General features: G+C 33.0%; 1 protein-coding gene and 1 pseudogene across 7 annotated transcripts in view; one reads left to right on the top strand and one right to left on the bottom strand.

Moving 5' to 3' along the window:
• Window positions 1–9354, top strand: part of LOC135195671 (alpha-mannosidase 2C1-like) — a 28132-nt pseudogene extending 18778 nt beyond the window's left edge.
• A 356-nt stretch (window positions 9355–9710) lies between these two features.
• LOC135195669 (uncharacterized) overlaps window positions 9711–24311 on the bottom strand; it is a 47094-nt gene continuing 32493 nt past the window's right edge. For all 7 annotated transcript variants that reach the window (XM_064222052.1, XM_064222054.1, XM_064222055.1 and 4 more), the window contains exons 4-5: window positions 20557–20664; window positions 9711–12146 (exon numbers count right to left, since the gene is read on the bottom strand). In XM_064222052.1, the coding sequence (XP_064078122.1) occupies window positions 11982–12146; window positions 20557–20664 (273 nt within the window). In that variant the 3' untranslated portion in view covers window positions 9711–11981. The remainder of the gene's footprint in view (window positions 12147–20556; window positions 20665–24311) is intronic.

Genomic DNA, 24311 nt, shown 5'->3' with positions numbered 1-24311 from the left:
GTGGAGAGATGAGAGAGGAGAGAGAGAGAGACGAGAGAGAGAGAGAGAGGAGGTAGGTGGAGAGGGGTTAGTTTCTATTTTAAACTTTTTTACACAAGGTTCTTAGTAGTTTGTGGCAATCTTTCATTTTTAGAACGAAGATTCAATATCAGAATGTGGACTCGGCTGTCGCTCAATAAAATCTATCAAAGGTGCGCCTGACATTTCTTCTTTTTCTTCAGATTATTAATTGATAGAACATAAGACCAGCTGTTGTATATCAGACATTTAATTTAGCTTATTATTATTATTATTATTATTATTATTATTATTATTATTATTATTATTATTATTATTATTATTATTATTATTCACGGTGTGTTTCATCTTGTTAAAGGCAGCGATGAAGAGGTTATGCCGAAAAGCTGAATTCCAGTTCAGAGATGCAGAATTTCTGCTTTCGGCTGCCATTGGGACCAAGGGCCCAGAGGCGGCTTCCTTGCTCAAGGAGTAAGTCCTGTTATTAGTCTGTTGAAATAAATATTTTTAGTGGAAGGAAAACTTAGTCACTTGCACACTAATAAGAGGACGTCATTTAAATAGGGTAGTATCTAATGGAGATTTTCATTATTTAAAAGATTACAGGCTTTCAGGGACTGTCTGCTTTCATCATCTGGTAGCTACCAGGCCATGACGACAGACAGTCCTTGAAAGCTGAAAGCTTACAACTTTTTAAAATAAAAATCTCCGTTAGATATCCTCTTGTTTAAATGACATCCTGTTATTGATGTAATACACACACACACACATATATATCTATATCTATATCTATATCTATATCTAGATATAGATATAGATATAGATATTACTTATATTATATTTATATAATATAAACTATTTATAAATGTTAAAATATAGATTAAAACTCATAGCATTCCTTACTTGCAGTTCCCTTGCACTGCTGGATCCATCCTGGAAGAAAGTATTATTGAACCAATTCCATGACGTGCTTCCGGGTTCGGGCATTGGTCTTATATACCCAGAGGCTGAGAGATACTACAACGAAGCCATTTCTGCAGCAGACACGGTTTGGGAGGCCTCAGCCCAAACGCTTTTTGGTAGGGTCTATCTATTTTATTTCGTTCTCTCAGAATCTCCCATCGCAGCTACGGTCATTTCTGCAGTTTTCTTGGTCCTTATTTCTTGTTAATTGGGTACAATCTACACTTCAAAATTTAGTAGCTGAAAGGGTTATTAATGCCAATGTTGCCTGTTATAATCTCTAATAAATTCACAGAATTTTTAAACGCACCAGTTCATAATTTTTCCCATACATAATGTATTTCCAAGCCATATTAAATTTACGGGTACCTACTTCTTTAATGCGATCAGCATTGGTCACAAATTGAAAACTTAAGCACTTTTTCTGTTAACTTAAAGAATGAACAACAGATCGAGCGGACTTTTTTTTTTAACTATTTACACAACGGGAATAAAAAACATGAAAAAATATAATGCGGTATGGATCATAACCAATTGTCCACACCAAGAGCCTTTCTCTTTTATAGTGATGTATTTTCAGTCAATTGCCGCAGAGAAACTGAAATTTCAGTTGTATTTATAATATAAATATTGAACATTTTGCGTTTTCCTGGTTTCTGTATACGCAGTTACAAATTTCAGTGATGGTACAGTATTACAAATTGGTAATGGTTCTGTGACTCTAACTTCAGGAAGCGAGGAAATCACCACACCAGTGGCATTCAACACCCTTCAGTGGCCACGACAGGAAGTAGTCACCGTGGAGGTCCTGAAGGACAAGCCCAATGCTCCCCAGCACATGCTCGTTGAAGTACCACCTCTCGGATATTCCCTCTTGCAAGACACTCCTCCGGCACAGCCCGTGACTGTCAGTAAGTAGCTTCTCCAGGCATAAATAGTTCTTGTTCTACAGATATTAGTCTCAATCCTGAAAAATAATGAATGATGGTGCGTAAGTTAACACTAGAAATGAATATCGTGGAGCATCAAATGTTGTCTGGAGCCCTTGGATATCTGAATCTGATGATATACTTTGTATGTATGTATAAGAGCCATTTCCAAAATCTTTCTGCGCATAAAAATTATTTTCAATCAACCCTCTTCTCCCTGCAGCTCAAGAGGGTGGCCTTTATGTCTTGGAAAACAGTTTTCTGAAGGCTAAAGTTGATTCTAAGGGACAAGTCGTGAGCTTGTTAGCAGCCGGAGATGATCGGGACTTCTTTGTGGAGTCTGTAACTGCTTCTTCCGACCAAGGAACACGACACGGTAATCAGCTGGTGATTATGGACGATGAACCGGTCTACTGGGATGCTTGGGACGTTATGGATTACCATCTTGAGACGCCCAAAGTTATGAATGGTTTAGATGTAAGAACGCACTACTGCATTTATTGTACATTAGTTGTAAGATCGCGTTATTTTTGAGTTATATTAGTTTTAGGCATGCGGTTCATAAGAGTTCTATTAGTTGTAGTATTATGCACTTATCAGTTGTAAGAATACGTCGCCGGTTGCGTTTGTTGGTGATGGATATACGTCGCGAATTTTAGTCAATGTAACAATATGTCGCTTATTGTTTATCGGGTGTAAGAAAACTCTCCCAGTGCATTTAATCGGATTTCATATTAGTACAACTCCGTGAGGGGTTACGGCCGTCGTCAATGTACCTAACGCGGTGCATTATAGGCATTACTTATGGTTCTTTGCAGCATGCCTTTGGGCCCTAGCTGCAACCACTTTCGTTCCCTTTACTGTACCTCCTTTCATATTCTCTTTCTTCATTTTACTTTCCACCTTCTCCTAACACTTAATTCATAGCGCAAATGCGAGGTTTTCCTCTTGTTACACCTGTCAAACCTTTTATACTGTCAATTTCCATTACAACGCTGAATGACCTCATAGGTCCCAGTGCCTAAATTTTATATTCAACTCGATCATTAAGCCTACTAATAAAATAATTTAGCTTTCGTGAACTCGTTTAGAGCTTAGAAATTATCGGTCATTCCAGCTGGGAATTAACTGACTAGTTCGTTTGATGGTTATTTAAAAAAATCCGGTCAATTGTTGTTTCCTATCCATTTGACGATATTAAATGATGGTGCCTCACGAGGTCCTTCAGCAACACGATAGATGCCTGGTTGCTTTATGCAATTAATCTCGTGTGACCGCAAGATTCAGCTTGTGGTCAAGACGAGAAAACTATTCACAGAAGGGGAATTACTCAATCTTTTTCCCCATAATATCTACAACACCCTCAAGTCGGTCAACACAATCTGTGTTTAGGTTTGGAGCATTCATATCGGCTTCAATTGCTTTGCTGGGAGGGTCCAATTCAATTGCAAATTTTAATTTACAATCACTTTGACTAACTACTACTCTGGTGCCATAATCATTTTGAGGATTTTCTTCGATTTCTCCTTTAATATAAAAATCGTTGTCACTTAACTTTCGCACGGTGTTGAAAAGTCTACCATTCAATGATTATTAATTATATAGAAGCATTGTCCCATTTAAAAGTTTTAATAAGTGGTAAATTGTTTCTCAAAAGTTAAAGGAAATAAAATTTAATCCTACACCATGTGTTCTTTAATCCAGCATAGCATCTTAGGCACGTCTGTTCTTATTTCAGTCAGCATTCGAGGTCACAGATGTAGAAGTAATCGAATCTGGCCCTCTGGTGGCCAGGTTGAGATTCAGTTTGAAAATCAGCGAAAAATCGAAGCTTTCTCAAGACATTGTGCTGACGGCTGCTTCTCCTTACCTGACATTTGAGACGTCCGTCGACTGGTACGAGAATAGGAAGTTCCTGAAGGTATGTCCGATTTAGGAGGGCTTCCAAAATTCAAAGGATAATGTTCCTGGCTTGATATTGGTCTTAATTTAAATTGACGATTTGCCACGATTTTATGGTTTTGGTTTAAGGTTTATATATATACCCAATGTTTATTTTATTAATTTTTGTGATATGTAAGAATTCATATGTTCATGTTTCCTGGTTTAAATTGCATTAACTACATAATTACTAGTGTAGTGCAGATGATATGTAGCTAATAAAACTTTAAAGTAAGTGTTGTCTGTTCGCTTTGGTAACTCGGACAGATTCGCCTTTAGGTCCCCTGGCTTCATTGCATTTATTTTCTGGACCTCTCTTAACTTGCTGCTCAACCTCGCTCTCTCACCTCTCTCTCTCTTTCTCTTCTCTCTCTCTCTCTATCTCGCTCTCTCTCATCCTCTCGCTCTCTCTCTCTCTCTCTTCCTCTCTCTCTCTCTCTCTCTCTCCTTCTCTCTCTCTCCTCTATTATATATATATATATATAATATATATATATATAATATATATAGATATACTCTATATATATTATTTCCTTTAATAATATAATATAGATATATATACACTGTAAGTTTTACTGCTTATGGCCAAAAGTGTCCCACTGCTTGTCTTTATAGCCCAATTTCATTAATCTATCAATCCATGAACGCGCTTCTGTTCATCTTGCGCTGAAAAGCCTTCTAGTTTCTGGCCAACATTGTTCGACCAGAATTCTCATTTCCTTTGCTGCTTCTAAAATATTTTTTTTCCATTTATCATTATTTCCTTTAATAATATAGGTGTTGTTTGACCACAACGTCTTCACAAGAAACGCATCCTTCGACATTCAGTTTGGTCACTTGGAGAGGGCAACGCACATGAACACTTCCTGGGATTCTGCAAGATACGAAGTCTGCGGACACAAGTGAGCATCGTTTTTATCTTTGATTTTACTTGTTTATATCTCCGCATTTTTTTTTACACACACTTGAACTTGTGAATCTGATGCAGAAGAGGTCAGACTTGGAAATATTGCGCGCACACGTACGCACACAGACATAGTGACACTGCCCTTGCTTACAAGTCTTGGAGAGTGATTGGTCATGAGCACATCTCTTGATCCACATACCTCTTTCTGGGGTATCTGAAAGAGTGGGGACTACTACCTCCACATATCTATGGCCTTTAGCTCCTTCCTCATAATTTGGAGCACAAAATGGGCAATAACATGGAAGTGAGCAGCATTATGTCCAAAGCTCCCAGCATCTGTTTAGCTTCTGGAAAATGAACAATCATGTACCTTATTAATTGGGAAATCAGAAATCAACCGTTATCATGGGCATCGTCAGTCCTAAAGGAAATGACTGCGCCATTTTATGCGCTTTAATTACCCTTAATAGAAAATTCTTTCTCCTAAATACAACGATAATTACTACAAATTTCGACCGATTAAACGAAGAGTAGTCGTGCACAGTTTGCAAACCAAAATATGGAAGAAGGAAGGAAAAGAAGGTTGTGATTTCATTTGCGAAAATGTGTTGTGAAATAAAGAATTTTACCTTAAGTTACTTACTGTAATACAACTGAATTATTGTTAGATTGAACAGCCTGCAGAATAAAAGATCACCCTTTTTCTCTCGTGAAAAGGTGGTGTGACGTCAGCGAACCAGACTGGGGAATGGCAGTCCTGAATGACAGCAAATACGGCTGGATGGCCAGAGGGCGCCTTCTCACCCTCTCTCTCCTGAAGTCACCAAAAGCTCCCGACGACAACTGCGATATGAAAACCCACATCTTCAAGTATGGACTCATGCCCCATTTAGGTGAGTTAAAAGGCGAATTTTGACTCAAAAGTCTCAAATATAAATAAATTATTATAGGGCACTAGTGTTTACTGGATGCTAAATGAATAGTAAATACCTGTCAATGTAAAGATGATTGCCATCGACGTATGATAAGTAAATTTTTGATGAGCTGACTAAAACGAAATAGTTTTCAGATAAATCCAATTTTTCAGAACAACGTGTCAGCTTCGAAGCTGAGAGTAAAGATACACTAACCACATCCCAAGCGTTACAATAATCTCCATTTTTCGTTTGACCTTAAACAACTAAAGGAATGTCATCTGGGCGTTCATTGCGTAAATTCTGTTGGTCTAAATCCGTGTCTGCCAAATTTGAATTTTTCTGACCTGCAGTTCAGATACCTGATAATAGCTTTTAGTCGGTAATGAATTCCGAACTTTCTCGAATGTTTGTTTTCATTCAGAGAACTATTTTTTAACAGGAAAACATCTTCTCTGATCACAATATTTCAGATTATGATAAAGTTTGTCACCTTGAAAAGTGAACTCTGGTCTGGAAGGGTTAATCAATTATAAAAATTTTCGTTCAGTGGCTCAGTCTGCCCATGTTGAAAGTTTCCTCCAGAATTGTATTTTTCAAAATTAATTGATTATTTTCATGCGAATCTAAATGTATTTTTTTAGGTCGATTTGGTTCGCCCGTCCGTTTTTTCTATTTATTAAGATTTTATAGATCATCATTTACTTTTTTAGCCAAATAAATGTTCCTAATCAGCGAAAACAATTTTAATTGACAGAAGAAAACGTTGCCACGAAAGAAGAAAATTTTCCCTAGGAACTCTTTCCCTACCGGGAATCAGGCTTTCCATCTTTACCTTGTCATTTCTTCCCTTAGGTATCCTCCCACAGAAATGTCTAATTTTGCCTTGATACGATAAATTCTCTGGATAGTCTAACGACTCATTGGTCTAGCTAAAACTGCGTAATATATATATATATATATATATTATATATATATATATATATATATATATATATAGATATATATATATATATCTATATATATATATATATATATATATATATATTATGTATATATATATATATCACAATGGGAACTCCAACAAATTAATAGCACGTTTTTTCCAATTGCAGGCACCCTTGTCGAAGCAAACGTCGTGCAGCGAGCTTACGAGTTCAACAACAGCCTTCGGAATCTTAATCTCCCAAAGACCACAACAGATACTATGTAAGATAAGCTGTTATCTTATGTTTAATGTTACTTTCGTATTTTATTTGTTATTACGGTAACATGCAAAACTCATTCTAAGAAGAAAAATCAACGTTACAGGAGGGGCAATGCATACGTAAAATCTCATTGAGAAAAGAAAGTTTCAAAATAATAGTGTAAAGCAGCAACAGTTCATTTGATCCACTGATTAATATTTAGCTACATATGCTGGCTTCCATTTTTTATAACTGCTGTGCTATATTTTGATGGTAGCCCTTTCTCTAACGTAAGTTCTGTGATGTGTTAATGAATACTGCAGTATGTATTATGTACTGAAGGGTCTTTGCAGCGTCCCTTCAGCAAGTTGCACCCACTTATTAGCCTTGTACCTTGCCTCTATTCCCTCCTCTTTAACAGCATTAGCTATATAACCTTAATTCCATGATTCATTGATTCCTACTCCCATCATCCAGGCCTCAATGGTCCCTGGGAAGTTTCGACGGGGAGGGCATTGTTCTCCATACTATCAAGCCAGCCGAAGACGGATCTGGCGACGTCATCCTAAGGTTCTTTGAGTGCCGAGGAGCGAGAAGCAAGGCCACGTATGTAAAATTCAAACTAGAAATTAACTCCTTAAGCCCTTATACTTGGTCAAATTTCTCCTAAACCAGATTTTGGAGGGGTCATGTTAAGAAAAAAAAATGTATTATGCATTCCTTTTTACTTCGACTGTGAAGTGGATTATTAATTTCCTAGTGAGAAATAACTGCAAACATTTATGATTTATCATAATAAGCTTCCATCATAGCTAATAATCTATGCCACCAAATTGCCTCGGAAAGTAATGCACCATTATGACATTCATACTCCAAATAAACCACATATTTCAGTTACAGGTACTGTATTATAGTAATTCAATAGTGTATGGTATTAGACTAGCAGTGTATATTTGAATGAAAAATGCAATACTTTAGTTTAAATTACAATGACATACTAAGAAAAAAAGGCTCAAATTCAGAATTTGGTTATTTAATATCATAGTACTATAATTACAGCTGCCATAACTATGATCTGAATTCAATTTCTTTTGTCTGCTGTTACCATCAGTATAATCATAATTATTTTTTTCCTTTACAAAACAATTTTTCGTTCCAGGTTAAACCTTAATCTACCCATCACAGACGTCCTGGACTGTGGAGGAATGGAGGAGGCCTCGGGAAAGGCTCCTTTCACCCAAGACGGTGGGGTGACTTCCATCCCAATAAACCTTACGCCCTTTGCAATAAAGGCTTTCCGGCTGAAATTCTAAAGTGTATTTTTATCTGCACATATACTAATTTGATGTACAGTATTTATCTTGTAACAAAGGACAATTAATTTTGCACCAATAGAGGACCTTCTATTATAATTTGTAATTTTTGTATGTAGAACTCTGATTACTTTAGAAAAAACTTAGGAACAAAGGAGCAACAAAAAATTCTTTTGTGGTATGAACAGACAGGTCTGCCCAGTTCTAGTCTTTTAACTGTCCCTGTTGTTTCTAATGTCCTCATACTCAGGAAGGGAGACTGGCTATTGGTTTGCCTTGCTCCATCTACCACTGTAAATTCTATTACATTCTTCACTTAAAAGCATAGACGATGCATACGTACAATAAGTCCTATCTCCTTTGAAATCATGTTTACAACAAACACTTTGGCTGCATCATAATCATAACAGGGTAACCTAGATACCAGTCACTTGAGTATCTAACTTGAAAGTTTCCTGGTATGAGATGCATCAAAGTTTAATCCTGTTCCATATTACTTACTCCCTCCATATTACAGAAAATGGAAATGAAACAAGAAGTAAAAAGAAATACAGTACCTAATGAAAAATGCTTACTCATGTTTTTTACATAAAAAAATACATTTTAGTGGGCAAAGGTAATTGTGAATATTCAATATGCTATTATGTACGCTTTCAAGTCGTTTGATTTCTTAATGCCTACTTATCATTACAACAAAATACTCTACTTTTTTGTCATGAGATTGAGCAGGCAGGAATTATTGCGAGTTTAACTAGGTCACTAAGCAAAATCAACCTGGTCAAGTGTTTTCTTTAATAGCTTTGTATTAACTTTTAATCATTTATCTAGCCTAAATACTGACAAAAATTTCTTTGGAATCATCAAAATCTCATCATTTCACTGATGATTGAAATAAGTCACTCATACAAGGTTTTTTTATGGTTACAGTGAATTCTCTACAGACAAATAAGTAGGTTCTTAATGGCATGTGATCAACTGTTTTAAACTAGTGTACCTTAATATTCAGAAGGAATTAGACATTATTTTTTACACTACAATAACCATAGTGGGTTATGTGCTGTTCCACCATCATTACAGTACTGTAATTCTTACTGAAGTGATGCCAATCAATTATGGAATTTTGACATTTTTTCTTGTAGACTGAGGTGATGTCAATCAATTATATGTTATTTCAACAATGTGGGAATGGCTCTTAATTTCTTGAATCCTTTCATGATCAGGGACACTTTAGTTCAACATTTATGAGTTTCACATGCATAAAGCATTCGAGTACTCAAATGGACTATGGTATATTATGTACAATGATTATGTCCTTTTGTGGCACACAAAATGATTGTTTTAAATTACAATTTTAAAGTTATTTGGTATAAAAAAAACTGCATTTAAAATATGTAATAGATGATGAAGCAGTGGAAACAATGTTACTTTGCCATTTGTCATTAGGGGTCATTACTTCTATGGTGCCTGGCGAGTCTTCTGTGAACCTAAGTAAATAACATGTAATTTATCAAAACTCGCAAGGCTACAGAAATTACATGGAATTGTATGAATCTTTAATGAAAAAGGAAAATTCTTACAATACATCACACAGCATGTTGATTTGGAAATGTTATTTCCATGTATCTATTACCAAAAAGGGTGCAATTTTCTACATTTTAGAAGAAAAAATACAATTTAGTCAGAACGTCAGGTTTAACTGAAATAATTTATACACTCTCGATCATGGTCTAAATGCATAATTTAAGACAGAATGGAAATCCAGTCCCTGAGCTGATGAATGAAAAAGTTTCAATTCTGACATTTAACATTTATCTACAACCAACACCATACAAAGAACCTTACGGTACTCCCTCTTAAAACTAACCCCGTAGCCCAAGGTGGATGCCTTGCTTACAACCTTAAATGCTGAAGAGATTGACAGGGACAACTATTTAAACCACAAAATCTATGGTTACGAATTAAAGAGATGCACTGCTTTACTTAGGATGCGTCTCCACAAAACCTAAAACCTACTATCACAATGTGTAAGTTTTCATCAATAGAATTTTTTTTTTTTTTTTTTTACCAAAGTTCAACATTGCAGTACAGTCAAATAAAATCATTTTGATATGAACTATTTCAAAATATTCCTGCCACACACGAAGACTGGCAAAGTTAAACACCGTAATTAAGAAAAAAAAATTTTTTTTAGCTTGCAATGTACCTCTGACAGTCCTTTGTGTTAAAAGCAACTTACCCTGCCTGTCCTTGACTCACCAACCAAGCTCTACAGTGCTACAAAATCCAAGGTAAAACTATTACTTTATCTATGAAAAATAAACCTAATGTCAAATTTACATACTATGCATAATAAACTGAACCTAAGAACAAAATGAACAATTTAAAAGTACAATGACAAACTGCAAAAGGAGTCTGCAGAAACTCAAGATTCCTACTTAACAGAACAGAGGCCAAAATGTTATAAAGCACATCGGAATGTTACCAAATAAGCTTAAAATATAAATATAAAATATAAATATAAAAAAATTAGAAGTAGTTACTTAATAAAATTTATTTTTTGCAGGCTTACAGAACAAAACTAGTTAAGTGAAATTCCAATTCACTTACGAAACAAACCAGCTCCATCAAAATTTCTTAACTTGCTTATATTGCAAAGCTTTTGCATCCTGACTGGAATAAGATTCATTCCAGAGATGGATTTTATCCTGTCTGCCAACCATCATACCCTTGATAAGTGATGCCACTCTTTTTAAATAAGACTGTAACCAATGACGACTTTGTCTGTGTCAGAATGAAATAGAGAAGAATTTCTGGAGGTTGATAATGCACCAGTTACTTAAATGCCAACAAGGTCTAATTTCAGGAATTTATTTTACTGTATCAAACTTAATTGTTGATACTCCACGGAAAATCAATCAAGACATTTCAGAACATCTAGATTTCACATCCACGCTGAGGTAGTCTCAAAAACTGTCAAAACATGATGCCTATTTGAAAATTTCTCCACCCCAAAATCTACCGTACCCTGATTCGTGTTCAGCATTATTGATACACTAAACATTACAAAAAAATTTAAAATTAGCATACTTTAAGAAAAATTGAATGAAGTATAGCACTTTAAGTGTGTATTCAATAAGTTAGGAAAAGCTGTTCACAATGTAGGTTAGCAAATGACCCAGGGAATAAATTCTTAACTGTACACTGGAACTTTCTTCAAATGAACTTTGCCTGGCCATATGGCCATATGGCCTATATAAAAACTTTCATCTTCAGTTCAAAAACTTCTACAAACATCTTGGACAGGGAAAATTATGAAAAACCCAATTTTCCTTTCATTATGCACAGATGCACTGACACATGAACAGATACATTTACTACTTTAGTACTACCAGGTCACTAATAGTTGAGTAAAAAGATCAGAATTATAACAAAAATTGTTTATTTTGCTTATTAACCTTTTGACCCATATACTTGATCATTATTTAAGACATACCAATTGCTACACATGCATAAATTATGACAAACCCAGTCTATGCAACACTTTTCCCCTAAAATCAAATCATCAATGCTAATGTTTTTTTTGAATCGACAGGATTCTTAAATAAAAATTCACAATTCAGAAGCCTGAAAAAGTCTTGTCATACTATTACTTGTGAATGTATGCACTTATTCATTCATAAAAACTGTACTTTTGTGCTTTTAACACACACACACATACACACACAGTAGATATTCATGCACTCACACAAACCAAAAGAAACACACTTGACCACACTTACAATGCACGCATGGACTAAAATTAGTAAAATTTAGCCTAGAGTGAACTGTTCGGTAACTTGACCACCTGGGCCGTAGGTGCAGACTATTTCCGACTGGTTGACATGATCCGATGTGAAACTCGTCATATTGTTTGTAAAATCTACTTGATAAGTTCCATCTAATGAACCATCCATAGGCTTATCACCTTTGGTTGACTGAAAAGAGAAGAGAAGACATAACTGACTAAGTATTTAGAACTTATTTGTACGGTCACCCACAAACTAATTCTTATTCCATCTACAAAAATATATAATTTTCATGCTTTACTACCACATCAGCAGTATAACAAATAAATACTAAAGAGCATTTAAATAGTATCCACTTTTAATTCCTGAAATACGTATGCAAAGGACGACCTATCCCCTCAACTGGTAACTTTCCCATGAACTTCTTATGGATACACACTGAATTATAAATTATGGATACAGATTGAATTACGAATTCATAAACCACATCAAAGCTTCACTTTATTATATTTCCGGGGAATCAAGATATACTCCTGCATATTTGGAATCCTATCAAAAAAGTTCTAGTGACATCTGGCATTTACCAAACTACTAATTAATTCGGCATGCTGCATTCAACCTCTGAAAATAACTCATGGGAAAAAAATAAAACTTTATATACCGGCAATATGGCTGGGATAATTCCTTTTGTAAAAATCCAGGCAAGGATTACTCTTCATATGTAGTCACAACATGCAGCAAGTTGGTAACAAAGCTACTACCAATCCATATATCTGTGTTTTACCATTACAAACAGCCCTGTATGGTTAGATGCCAGTAAGGAACATAGTCCCAAGGGTATAAGAGACCCTGACAACATAATAAAACTATGACATTTGAGCCATCAATCTCAAAATAGCGAAATTGAAACTGTGCAGTACCAACAATTGGATAATGGATCATGTTCAGCTATCATCTCCTGGACAAAGATGAACAAGTACAGGCGGCCCACGGTTAATGGCACAATCACTTAACGGCAAATCAGTTTTACGGCTGTCCTAAAAAATATTCATTAGAAAAATGGGGTATTTTAAGGTATTGTTACGGCACAATTTTCGGTTAACAGCCCCGCTAGCGCCATTATGTCTAACGAGCACATACATTTGTAGAAATACTGTTCAGACCATAAAGGTTATGCAAATGATATTAAAAATTTTTATTGAGAGATATTACATAAGTATTAGGGTAAAATATATGCCTCTGACGCTGTTCTATGGCGAAAATATAGTTGAATAAGTGCGAATTTAGGTATGGAAGTGTTGATTTATAAATGTTCATGATTTTATGATTAAAATGAGTTTGAAAATGTATTACGTATAGGGTATTTTTATTTCGGCACAGAAACATGATACAAAGGCAGCTTTTGAAATTGCCCTTCATTATCAAAGAGGATGCTTCTTCATGTTCGTTCTTGTGAGCCGCTGCCTGCCGCTCTTCCGAAAATATAGTTGAAAAAAAGTGCAAATTCAGTGATCGATGTGTCGATTTAATAAATGTTCAAGCGTTTGTTTAAAATGTGTATGAAATTGTATTACGTATAGGGTATTTTTAATTCTGCACAGAAATATGATACAAAGGCAGCTTTTGAAACTGCCCTTTACATTATCAAATGGGAAGTTTTTTCTCATGTTCGTTCTTGTGAGCCGCCGCCTGCCGCTCTTCGGAAAATATAGCTAAAAAAAGTGCAAATTTAGTGATCAATGTGGTGATTTTATAAATGTTTATGATTTTATGTTTAAAACGTGTATGAAAATATATTACGTATAGGGTATTTTTATTTTTGTGCATAAATATGATACAAATTAAGGCAGCTTTCGTTATTGCCCTCCACATTATCCGGATGTTATATCATGTCTGTTCTTGTCTGCCACTGTTCCGAAAAATGCATTTACAAAGACTTACATATTTATATTTTATTAATTTGGGAGCTAATTATAACTCATTTTGTTAATGAAACTTCAGCTTTTTGTTATAAGTTTTCATGCATTTATGTTTAAAATGTGTATGAAAAATGTATTACAGGATATTTTTTTTTTTTGCACATAAATATGATACCGTGGCAGTTAGCATGTCCATTTGAAGTCTTTGTAACAGCCTTTCACATGATGTAGACAATAGGTTGTTCAGTCGCGCCCAAATAATAAAATTTTAATTTATATAATTGAATCTCGTTTTTATAACAGATTAGATTAACAATTGATGCATAAATTGATTTTAAGATAAAACTCGCATATACATTTGATTTTGCAACATTGCAATTTGTTTCTTTTTCCATGGGATAGAAGTACAAAATATAACTGCAACTCGGTCGATTTTTTGCTTTGTTACTCGAGCAAAAAATTAAGGTACGACCGTACGAGCTCGAGATGCCACTGCTACGTAGATGGCATGTGACAAAAATTAAGATAAGCACAGAAGAAAAAGTAAATATGCATCTTTTCCATAAATCTTTTAAAAAGTTATACATTACTTCAATGTATCTAATAATACTGTATGGATTCTCATATTATTGTTTTATAAAATGCTACGGTAAATCTAGGCCAGTATTCTGCGGAGCAGCCAATGTTTTGGTTTGGAAATCAGCTGATGGCAAATACGAGTTTGGTTCGCAATATTTAACCCAATTCTGAGCAAATTTTCTTGCTTCTAGTTAGCATAAACGAATATCTAGATACTTGACTTATGTGAGGAAAGGTAATTTATCCTTTTACGACATGTTTTTAGGTGGAAATATGACATGAATATGTCTCGTTGTGATTGTGAACTAATTTATTTTTATTAACAGATTACGGTGGTGGCATGTTAATTGAGTAAACAATTACGTGATTCCGTTCGCAATTTTCCTTTATATCATCATAATACCAACTTTACGTTATTTATCTTATATCGGCGTGAAAGCAACAGTAAAATGTGTTCTTTCAAGCACAGTAGTTTTAAAATGATTTATCTACGGTTGTGTTTGATGCCATACGTATGCTATAGTGCGTTTACTTTTCTAGTCCCATTAACCCTTTAACGCCGAAGGGGTATAATAAAAATCGTCTCCCGTATGCCGACAGGGTTTGGGAGTGAGCGCCGAAGCGGAAAAAATGTTTTTTTCAAAAAATCACAGAACGCTTAGTTTTCAAGATTAAGAGTTCATTTTTGGCTCCTTTTTTTGTCATTGCCTGTTTAGTATGCAACCATCAGAAATGAAAAAAATATTATCATATATAAATAATGAGATATATGATAAGAGCGAAAAAAAAATTTCATATATAATTGTATTCAAATCGCGCTGTGAGCTAAACTGTTAAAGCTAACAAGTTAATTTTTTTCTGTTGTATTGTACACTGAATTGTGATCATTTTGGTATATAACACACTGTAAAACAATCAAAGCAACACAGAAAATATTATCACAAAATGATGTATGAATTTGTAACGCGCGGCACCCAACAGACAATTTATATAGACGTTTAATACGTCCAATCGGCGTTAAAGGGTTAAATGCTTCCCGCAGATATAATCCTTCTAAGGAGGATTCGCTTTAGACCTTGGGAGTCAAGGGAAAGGGTTTGTTTCTTCCCTGTTAACTTTTTTAAAATTTTATTTTTATTCCCAATTCTATTTAGCCATTCCTACTTTCTTTCTATAACTATAGATGCGGTGAATGGCCTGATGGCTCCGGTGTTTGGGCTTGAGACATAATTTCATAAATCAATAGATCTATTATGCCTTTAGAAAAGGCAACCACTTTTTCCTTCTTTGCATAACATTTTTATCAAAATCATCCAAGTCAGTCACATGACTCACTTTCTCTTTTCTTTTTTGAAATACAGTGGTACCTCGAGATACGAAATTAATCCGTTCCGAGGCAGCCTTCGTATCATGAGTTTTTCGTATCTTGAACTGCATTTTACATGTAATATGCCTAATCCATTCCAAGCCCTACAAAAACACCCCAGTAAATTATATTTCCAGGCCTAAAACACATGTTCTAGGGTTACGACGCCGATCCGACGGAAGAAATATGACTCCAAAAAGGCAAAATACTGTACATACATAAGTAATATTCAACTGCATGTAATGTTCAGCCCCATTTTTACTGCATATATTAGGACTTTAGCATATGTCCCTTAGCAATAAGCCTAGCCTATGTTAGCGGTTACTACTGTAGCCTAGTCTGATTCTGACATCTAAACCTAAGAAGCTAAAAGCTAAGAATATGCCAGTAAAATGTATAAATAATCAGCATGTACTCATTTCAAATAATTATTAATTAATCATTAACTATAATACAAAAAAAAAAAAAAAAAAAACCTTCCAATCGTTTGTTTACATTCAGCTCTTACAACGAGTACCAAACGAACATCAAGCAATCACTTTTCTCAGGACACAGTAAGCCATAAATTTTCATTAGTATCTCCCTTCAACTAATGAAACTACCAAACAGTATAATAACCATTAATTTCTATTCTTTATTCTATCTTTACCTAATGGAGATACCGAGTTACTGACAGCTATAATGAAACATATACGTAACGTAATATTAAAACAGAAGAATTCTAAAAAATACGTATCTGTTGGCTTTGATGATAGCAGTCTGATTTATTTTATATTTTATGATATCTAATTCACAATTTTTTTTATTAAATGTATTGCATGTACTCATTTCAAATAATTATTAAGTAACCATTAACTATAATAATAATAATAAAAAAAAAAAAACTTCCAAATTTCTGTTTACATCCAGCACTTACGAGTATCGAATGATCGCCAAGCAATCACTTTTCCTAGTACACAGTAAGCCATAAATTTTCAATATCTCTCTTCAACTACTGAAACTACCAAACAGTATAATAACCATTCATTTCTATTCTTTATTCTATCTTTACCTAATGTTTTTTTTTTATCAAATGTATTGCATGAATAAGTTTTTCAATTTACAGCATCCTTTTACCAATAGAATACTTAAAGCACAAGGGGTAGATGCTGACCAATAGGAGAGCAGGATCTTATGGGGTGACTAGCATCAGGAACCAATGGGAGAGTGGGAGGATGGTGGCGAGATTACTCAGTTGGCGGTGCGGGAGTTTTAAAATTGTTCTTGGTGGTCCGGGCGAATCTTGGGACTTTACAGCAACAACCTTTCGTAACTTGAGCAATTTTCGTATGTAGAGCTGTAAAATTTTTCGTATTTGCTTTCGTATCTCGAGTTTTTCGTAAGTTGAGCCTTTCGTATGTCGAGGTACCACTGTACTGGAGATTCCACTGTATTTCCCATCTCTCTTGCTTCTTGTTAAGTCTACGAATAGTCAATTCTGACACTTTTGTTGCTTCAGATGTTCTCTGGATAGCCTTCGAAACGTCAGTTACAGGACCTTCATGATGTTCTTATAAAATGAAGTATTTCAGGAAATTAGAGTATTTCCTAGGTCTCAGGTGGTGGGTGAAGGCATTTGTGAGAGTCACTTGGGCTGTCCATTCATACTTATCACAGTGGGTGATCAAGAGCGAGTATCCTTTAATGATATTGACCATGACCTTTTAAATCCTCTTAAAAATCATAAGTCCCCTAAACTCATATCAGGCATCGCCGGGGAAAAAATATGCCATATCTTCATTTTCATTAATGAAACTGAGGTTTTAACGAAGAATATACGAAATACGATACATTCAAACTATCTGATGCAAACAAAGAACCACATTTCAAGAAATGAAAACTATTTCAATAGACTCCATGATAAAACGATTACCATAACGTTGAAAATTGGCAACGTATGATATCTGTACAAGTCACACCACAGCGATCTTAGAAAAGTAAAAGCACTGTAGTTTTATCCTTGTTGCCGATGCACGATAATGGTCATTAGCAGCTTGAACAATTTTCTCAGTTTAAGCTATAACTAGGTTTAAATTTAACAGTATATTTCACGATTAATCTTTGATCTTTAGGGAATAGTTATTACATTAAGATATCTCAGTCCTATTCTACATAACGTCATTTATAACAACTACGGTAATAGTGTACTATAGTACGATGATTGAAATACAAGCCAAACGGATGTTGTTGTCCAATTCGGTTGTACTTACAAAAAAAAAAGTTGTTTCTCGTTTGCTTGCTCATGGCTGTACACGTTTACGCTACGAGTATAACGTTAAAACCATACTTTCATCATTCTCTTTTGCTGTTTTTGAACTTATGTAACTAGAAGATACGATAAAGTTAGGCTATTGCAATTTGGTCTCTCATAAAATCAGATTATTGTAAGACGAATTATCGTAATTTGAACACTACAGCTCCCTATACACTGTATAAAACCTTATTATATAAATCTTTACATACTCTAGACACCCAAACGATTAAAGCTAGGTTTTTTTTCACTTTACAGCATTTATAATACTATAATGTACTGTACAGTACTACGGTACAGTAAATTCTATAGTACTATACTGCATAAATATAATTTTACTTATTGCGCCAATGTAGGATTATGGCGCCATTTGACTCATCAAGGGCGCTGTTAACTGCTCTAGTATTCTGAAAGAAGGTGTGAGGCGGTGTAGTCTTTAAAATCGCTTAGTGTCGGCGGCCAGGAATGGAACCCCGCCCACTAACCGAGGGCCGTCTGTACAGAAAAGTTTTAAACAGTCACTGGCTTTCATAAACTGAATAAGCTGACATTCTGGAAAACAGGCCTTTCCAATTAAAAAGATTCTGGGCTAAATGGCTGGGTGACACAGGTGCATCTACATAAAATCTGATACATCATTCAAGTAAGATCCTTCCATAATGACAAGACCACAACTAACTGCAACCTAGCTATTTATGCTGAATGCCTATATCACAGAGTCACGCATAAAACCTACCAACTGAGATCACTTTTAAAATTATACGTACATGTACATGTACTACATGTATACACACACACATATATATATATATATATTTATATATATATATATATATATATATATATATAATATATAGATATATATATATAGTATATTACATATATATATATAGAATATAAGATATATAGATATAAAGATATATATATAGATATATATATATATTATATATATATATATATATATTATATAGATATATATACTTATATAATATAATATATATATTATAATATTAATAAATATTATATATATATATATATATATATATAATATATATATCTATATATATATATATATAATATATACTATAATATATATATATATATATATATATATATATATATATATATAGATATTATATATATATATATATATCTATATATATATATATAAAGATACTATATATATATATATATATATATATATATATATATATATCGAATAATATATAATATATACTAAAATATATATAATATATATATAATATATATATTATATATATATATAATAAATATATATATAAATATAAATATATTATATATATACTATAAATATATATATATATTAATAATAATAATAATATATATATTATTTATATATATTATATATTATTAAATAATTATATATATTATATATATATATAAATATACAATATAATATTTAATATTAATTAATATTATTAATAATAATATATATATATATATATATATATATATCCTATAATAATTTATATTATTAATATTATACATATATATATATATATATATATATATATACTATATATATATAAATATTAATTTATATTAAAATATTATTATTATTATATATATTAATATATATATAATATATATATATATATATATATATATATATATATATATATATTTTATATATATATTATATATATAATATATAATATACATAATTTAAATTTTAATAATATAATATATATATATATATATATATATATATATATATATATAATATATAATATATATATATACACAGGCAGTCCCCGAGTTTACGACGTGTGCGACTTACGACGTTCCAAGGTTACGACGCTTGTCAATAAACGTTATTTCCAGGGTTACGAAGCATGTTCCCGGGTTACGACGACTACAACGCTCATCTGGGAGATGAAATATGACACCAAAAATGCAAAATAATCAATATTTGAAGGTTTTTTTGATGAAAAATGCCATAAGAATGCAGTTTACATAGTTTTCAATGCACCCAAAGCATTAAAAGTAAGGTTTTCTTAGGATTTTTGACGATGTTCCGGCTTACGACGCGTCTCAAGAACGGAACCCCCGTCGTAACCCGGGGACCGCCTGTATATATATATATATATTATATATATGTATATATATATATATATATATATATATATATATATATATATATCTATATATATATATATATAGTATATATCTATATCTATATATATATATATATATATATAGATATTATATATATATAGATATATATATATTATATATTATATATATATTTATTATATATTTTATTATATATTTGTTATATATATTTTATATATATATATCTATATATATATATATATATATATTTATATATATATATATATATATAATATATATATATATAGTATATATATATATATATCAATTACTTCAAATACACACTCTTACCTCACGGAACTTCTGCAGGTATATCTTCAGTGGTTCAACATAATTCTCAAATCCTAATGCATTCATTGCCCAAAGGATATCTTCTCCATTTATGGTCTTTCTCTTTTCCTGCAATACAAATTTATTTGTTTAGATGTTCCCAGCTGAAATAAGACTCAATTGCACTATCATCAGTATTCAAAATGTGCGAACATGCAACTACATCAAGCTCAAATGGTGATTAAGCTGTAATACAATTTCTATGTACAGTATGTGATAGGAGAAAACTATATATTTCAAGTACTTGAATATGCATATCATCCACTTAAAACATTTTCACAATGACAGACTTCCTAAGACACATGTAGCCAAATATTAATTGTGAATGAATACTGCAAGAAATACATTAGAGTACAGTGATAATGGACCATCTTATATCATACTTATGCTTATATTAGTGCAAAATGGAAATATCGATTTGAAAGTTTTCGCCTCCAGATTGAGTGCCAAAATGTTTTTTTTAAAGTAGGTGCTCTTAGTGGGTACACCACTCACTTATCAGCATCCCCTGCATTATTGTTACTATTTCTTCATTAATTTACATTGCTTTCACCTCTAAAAACTATGCTAAAGCCTTTACTATTTCTTACAATTGACAACCACTTGTTAAAGCAAGCAAAACACTGGAATAAACATCAGCAAGTACTGACAAGAAAAACAGAATCGACAAACCACTGTAAAATTTTGGGCTAAGTGACTTTGATGTCAAGAACTAACAAAATCACATATACTTGCTCATTTTCAATGTAATTCCATAAATAAAAATAAAAATTTTTGTTATCAGTTTGTCACGCAATGGAGAGGATATTAGAAAGATGCCACTAACTTCAAGCAGCAGGTATTATAGATGTGGCAAAAGAAACTAATAATGAACAGACTCCAAAACGATTTGGAGGCAAAAACAAAGCCTGAAACTGACAAATTCACACAAGAATTACCGTGTTTTTAAATAAAGTTCAATGCTCCCCCCCACCTTAAACATGGGGATAGGTTCCAATGGTGGCTTCAATAAGTCAAAATGGTATAAATGTTTATTCATCTTTCATAAATTAAGGGGGCCGGCCGGCTAATGCCCTTTTTTAAGGACAGGACTTTGATATTCATACCACTTAATAAGGTGACTTGGGACATCTCCAAACCGCATATGATTTTCGCCTCTGACCTTCGGTTTTGTGACGCCAGGGCGATTTATCCCGAAAATAACCATTTTTCAAATTCTATCTCCTCCCTTGATATTCAATATTAAGACCTGGGATTACTACCATATATAGACCTGATGTAGACCTCCAATCGAATGGAGAGTTTTATTTCTAAGTCATTTTTTTGCTAGATATGAATTTTTCAATATGGTAAAAAAATAAACCCTATAAATCAGGAGAAAAAAATTTATAAAAAAAAAAGAAGAAACAAAAATTGGAAAAAAGGGCTCTATTTGATTGTTCTATAATGTCTTTCTGAGTTATATACCAAATTCCAATGTTATAGCTTTAAAACTAAGTGAGAAGATAGATTTTGAAAGTCAATAAGTATAGTTTTGAGATACGGGCGTTCAAAGTTTTCCTTCGTATTTCTATAAAGACAATATTAATAAATAATGATTATTATGAATGTATATTTGTTTTTTGTGTATTAATAAACCAAAACTATTTTATTTATCATAATTTAATCATAAATGATGATCCCCTTGCTCATATATCGCAGCCTGGGGCACTGCTTGAGGCAAGATGGGGCACTCCTTCCTACGCAATTCTCTCTCTCCCCTTCACTAACTCGGCTTACTACAGCGAATTTTCTTCTTATGTATGTTAGCGAGATGCTTTCCTTGTATTTTCCTCTTTGGCATGATGAAATTCTTGCCCGAAACAAAGATAAACAAACGTAATTGCAAGAGAATGTCAAGAGGTGAAACTCGAAGGCGTACACTTTTTTTACAAAGACAATTTAATAAATCATGATTATTATGAATTTCCTATTCCATTTTGAGTTTTAAAAAAACCAAAACTTTGTTATTTATCATAAATGAAGATCTCTTTGCTCAAAGAGTGTGTGACGTGTGCTGTCAAGCAAGACGGGGGCATTACTAAGCAACCCTCCCCTCTCTCTCTTCACTAACTACGCATATATTATGATATTCTGTAATAATACTTGAGCGATTTTTCTTGCCGAAACATACATAAACATATGTGAAAGCAGGCGAATGTCAGACGTGAAATGGAACGTGTAGACTACTTGACGTCTCTGATCGCACTAAATCAGGACTGGACTTGGTAGCTTGAGCCTGAAGTCTCCTTCTCGACTCGGGGAATGTCTACAGATGCCATTTCTTCCAATTTCTTTGACAATAATTATCAAAATTTACGATAATAGAAGAAATATTGCATTTTCTTGTAAGGATCAATGTTTTAGGCTTATTGAGTTACGTTAACTAATTACCCTGTAACTACGAAAGTAAGAGGAATTTTGACGAAATATTCTAAATACGTATTCTCAATTGCCATATGAAGCTCCATGAATTTTTTCATGACTGCATTTTTCGCCCTATACCTCCATATATAGAGGTTCCGACCGGCCCCTTTAAAGCTGCAGGTTATAAAACAAATACAGTGCAGGCTGTAAAATTTTGGGATAAGTGACTTTGATGTCAAGAACTAACTAAATCACATTTACTGCTTTTACAATAAAATAATATGCATGTTTCACACCAATTTTGTTAATTTACAAGAAAAAGTATTTCCGAATTATGTGTCATCTAGCAACTGATGGCAATGAAGCTGTCAATAGTACCAAGATTTTGAGAATGTAAACATTATCAAAGGGCAATGTTTACATTCTGTAATTCAGTAACAATATGATATGAGCAAAATACTATAATTGGATGCAGCAAGCAAAAAACACATTTATTTATATCTTCATTATCATACACACAGTTGTATTGTTTAACCCTTGCAAATTATGGATAAGAGATTGTAAACCTGTCTAGATATTTTGCTGTTTACATGAACTTAATATCTTAAAATTACTATGAGATTCAGAGCGTTTGTCCCAGTGTTTTTCCGGAATAACTTTTTTCTGTGCATCTGACAAAGATATTACTTAGCCATAGTATACAGTGGTACATTGTTTGTCGAACATTTCTTATGCTGAACTTTCCATTATTTGAACGAAATTTTTGAGAAAATTTTGTAGTTTGTCAAACAAATGCTCATACTACTACTTTGAACTGACTGATTATTATACTTGTATTCAACAGCCTACTGGGTCTTACAAGTTAAACTGTATTAAGTTTTTTTTCATTTACAATACATATATAGTTTAATGATAACCATATTTGACAATGTTAATGAAAGCATAATGCATTTAATATTAAATTTAGCTTTCAATGTAAAATTTAGCATAAAATATATAAAATCGTACGTAACCGTGGTGACCTCACACCCAGCTGACTTGAGACTGAATGAGGGAGCATTGATGTGTTGAGGAGAGAAGGAGAAGAGTTAAAATATTACTGTAATGTATGTAAAAGCAATAACAATTCGCATAAAAAAAAGGGAATTTCCCAATAAATTTAATGTAATGATAGAATATGAAAACAATCAAATGCAATACAGAAAAAAAAACTTAATTGAGCCGATCTAGTTGAACAATATTAAAATAGTAAATAAAAGAACAAAGCTTTACACAATAAAATTTAGCATAAATGATTAACAAAATCATTC

The sequence above is a fragment of the Macrobrachium nipponense genome, chromosome 16, assembly GCF_015104395.2.
Source record: "Macrobrachium nipponense isolate FS-2020 chromosome 16, ASM1510439v2, whole genome shotgun sequence".
NCBI classification, from domain to species: domain Eukaryota; kingdom Metazoa; phylum Arthropoda; class Malacostraca; order Decapoda; family Palaemonidae; genus Macrobrachium; species Macrobrachium nipponense.
This window is presented reverse-complemented; position numbering and strand designations above follow the sequence as displayed.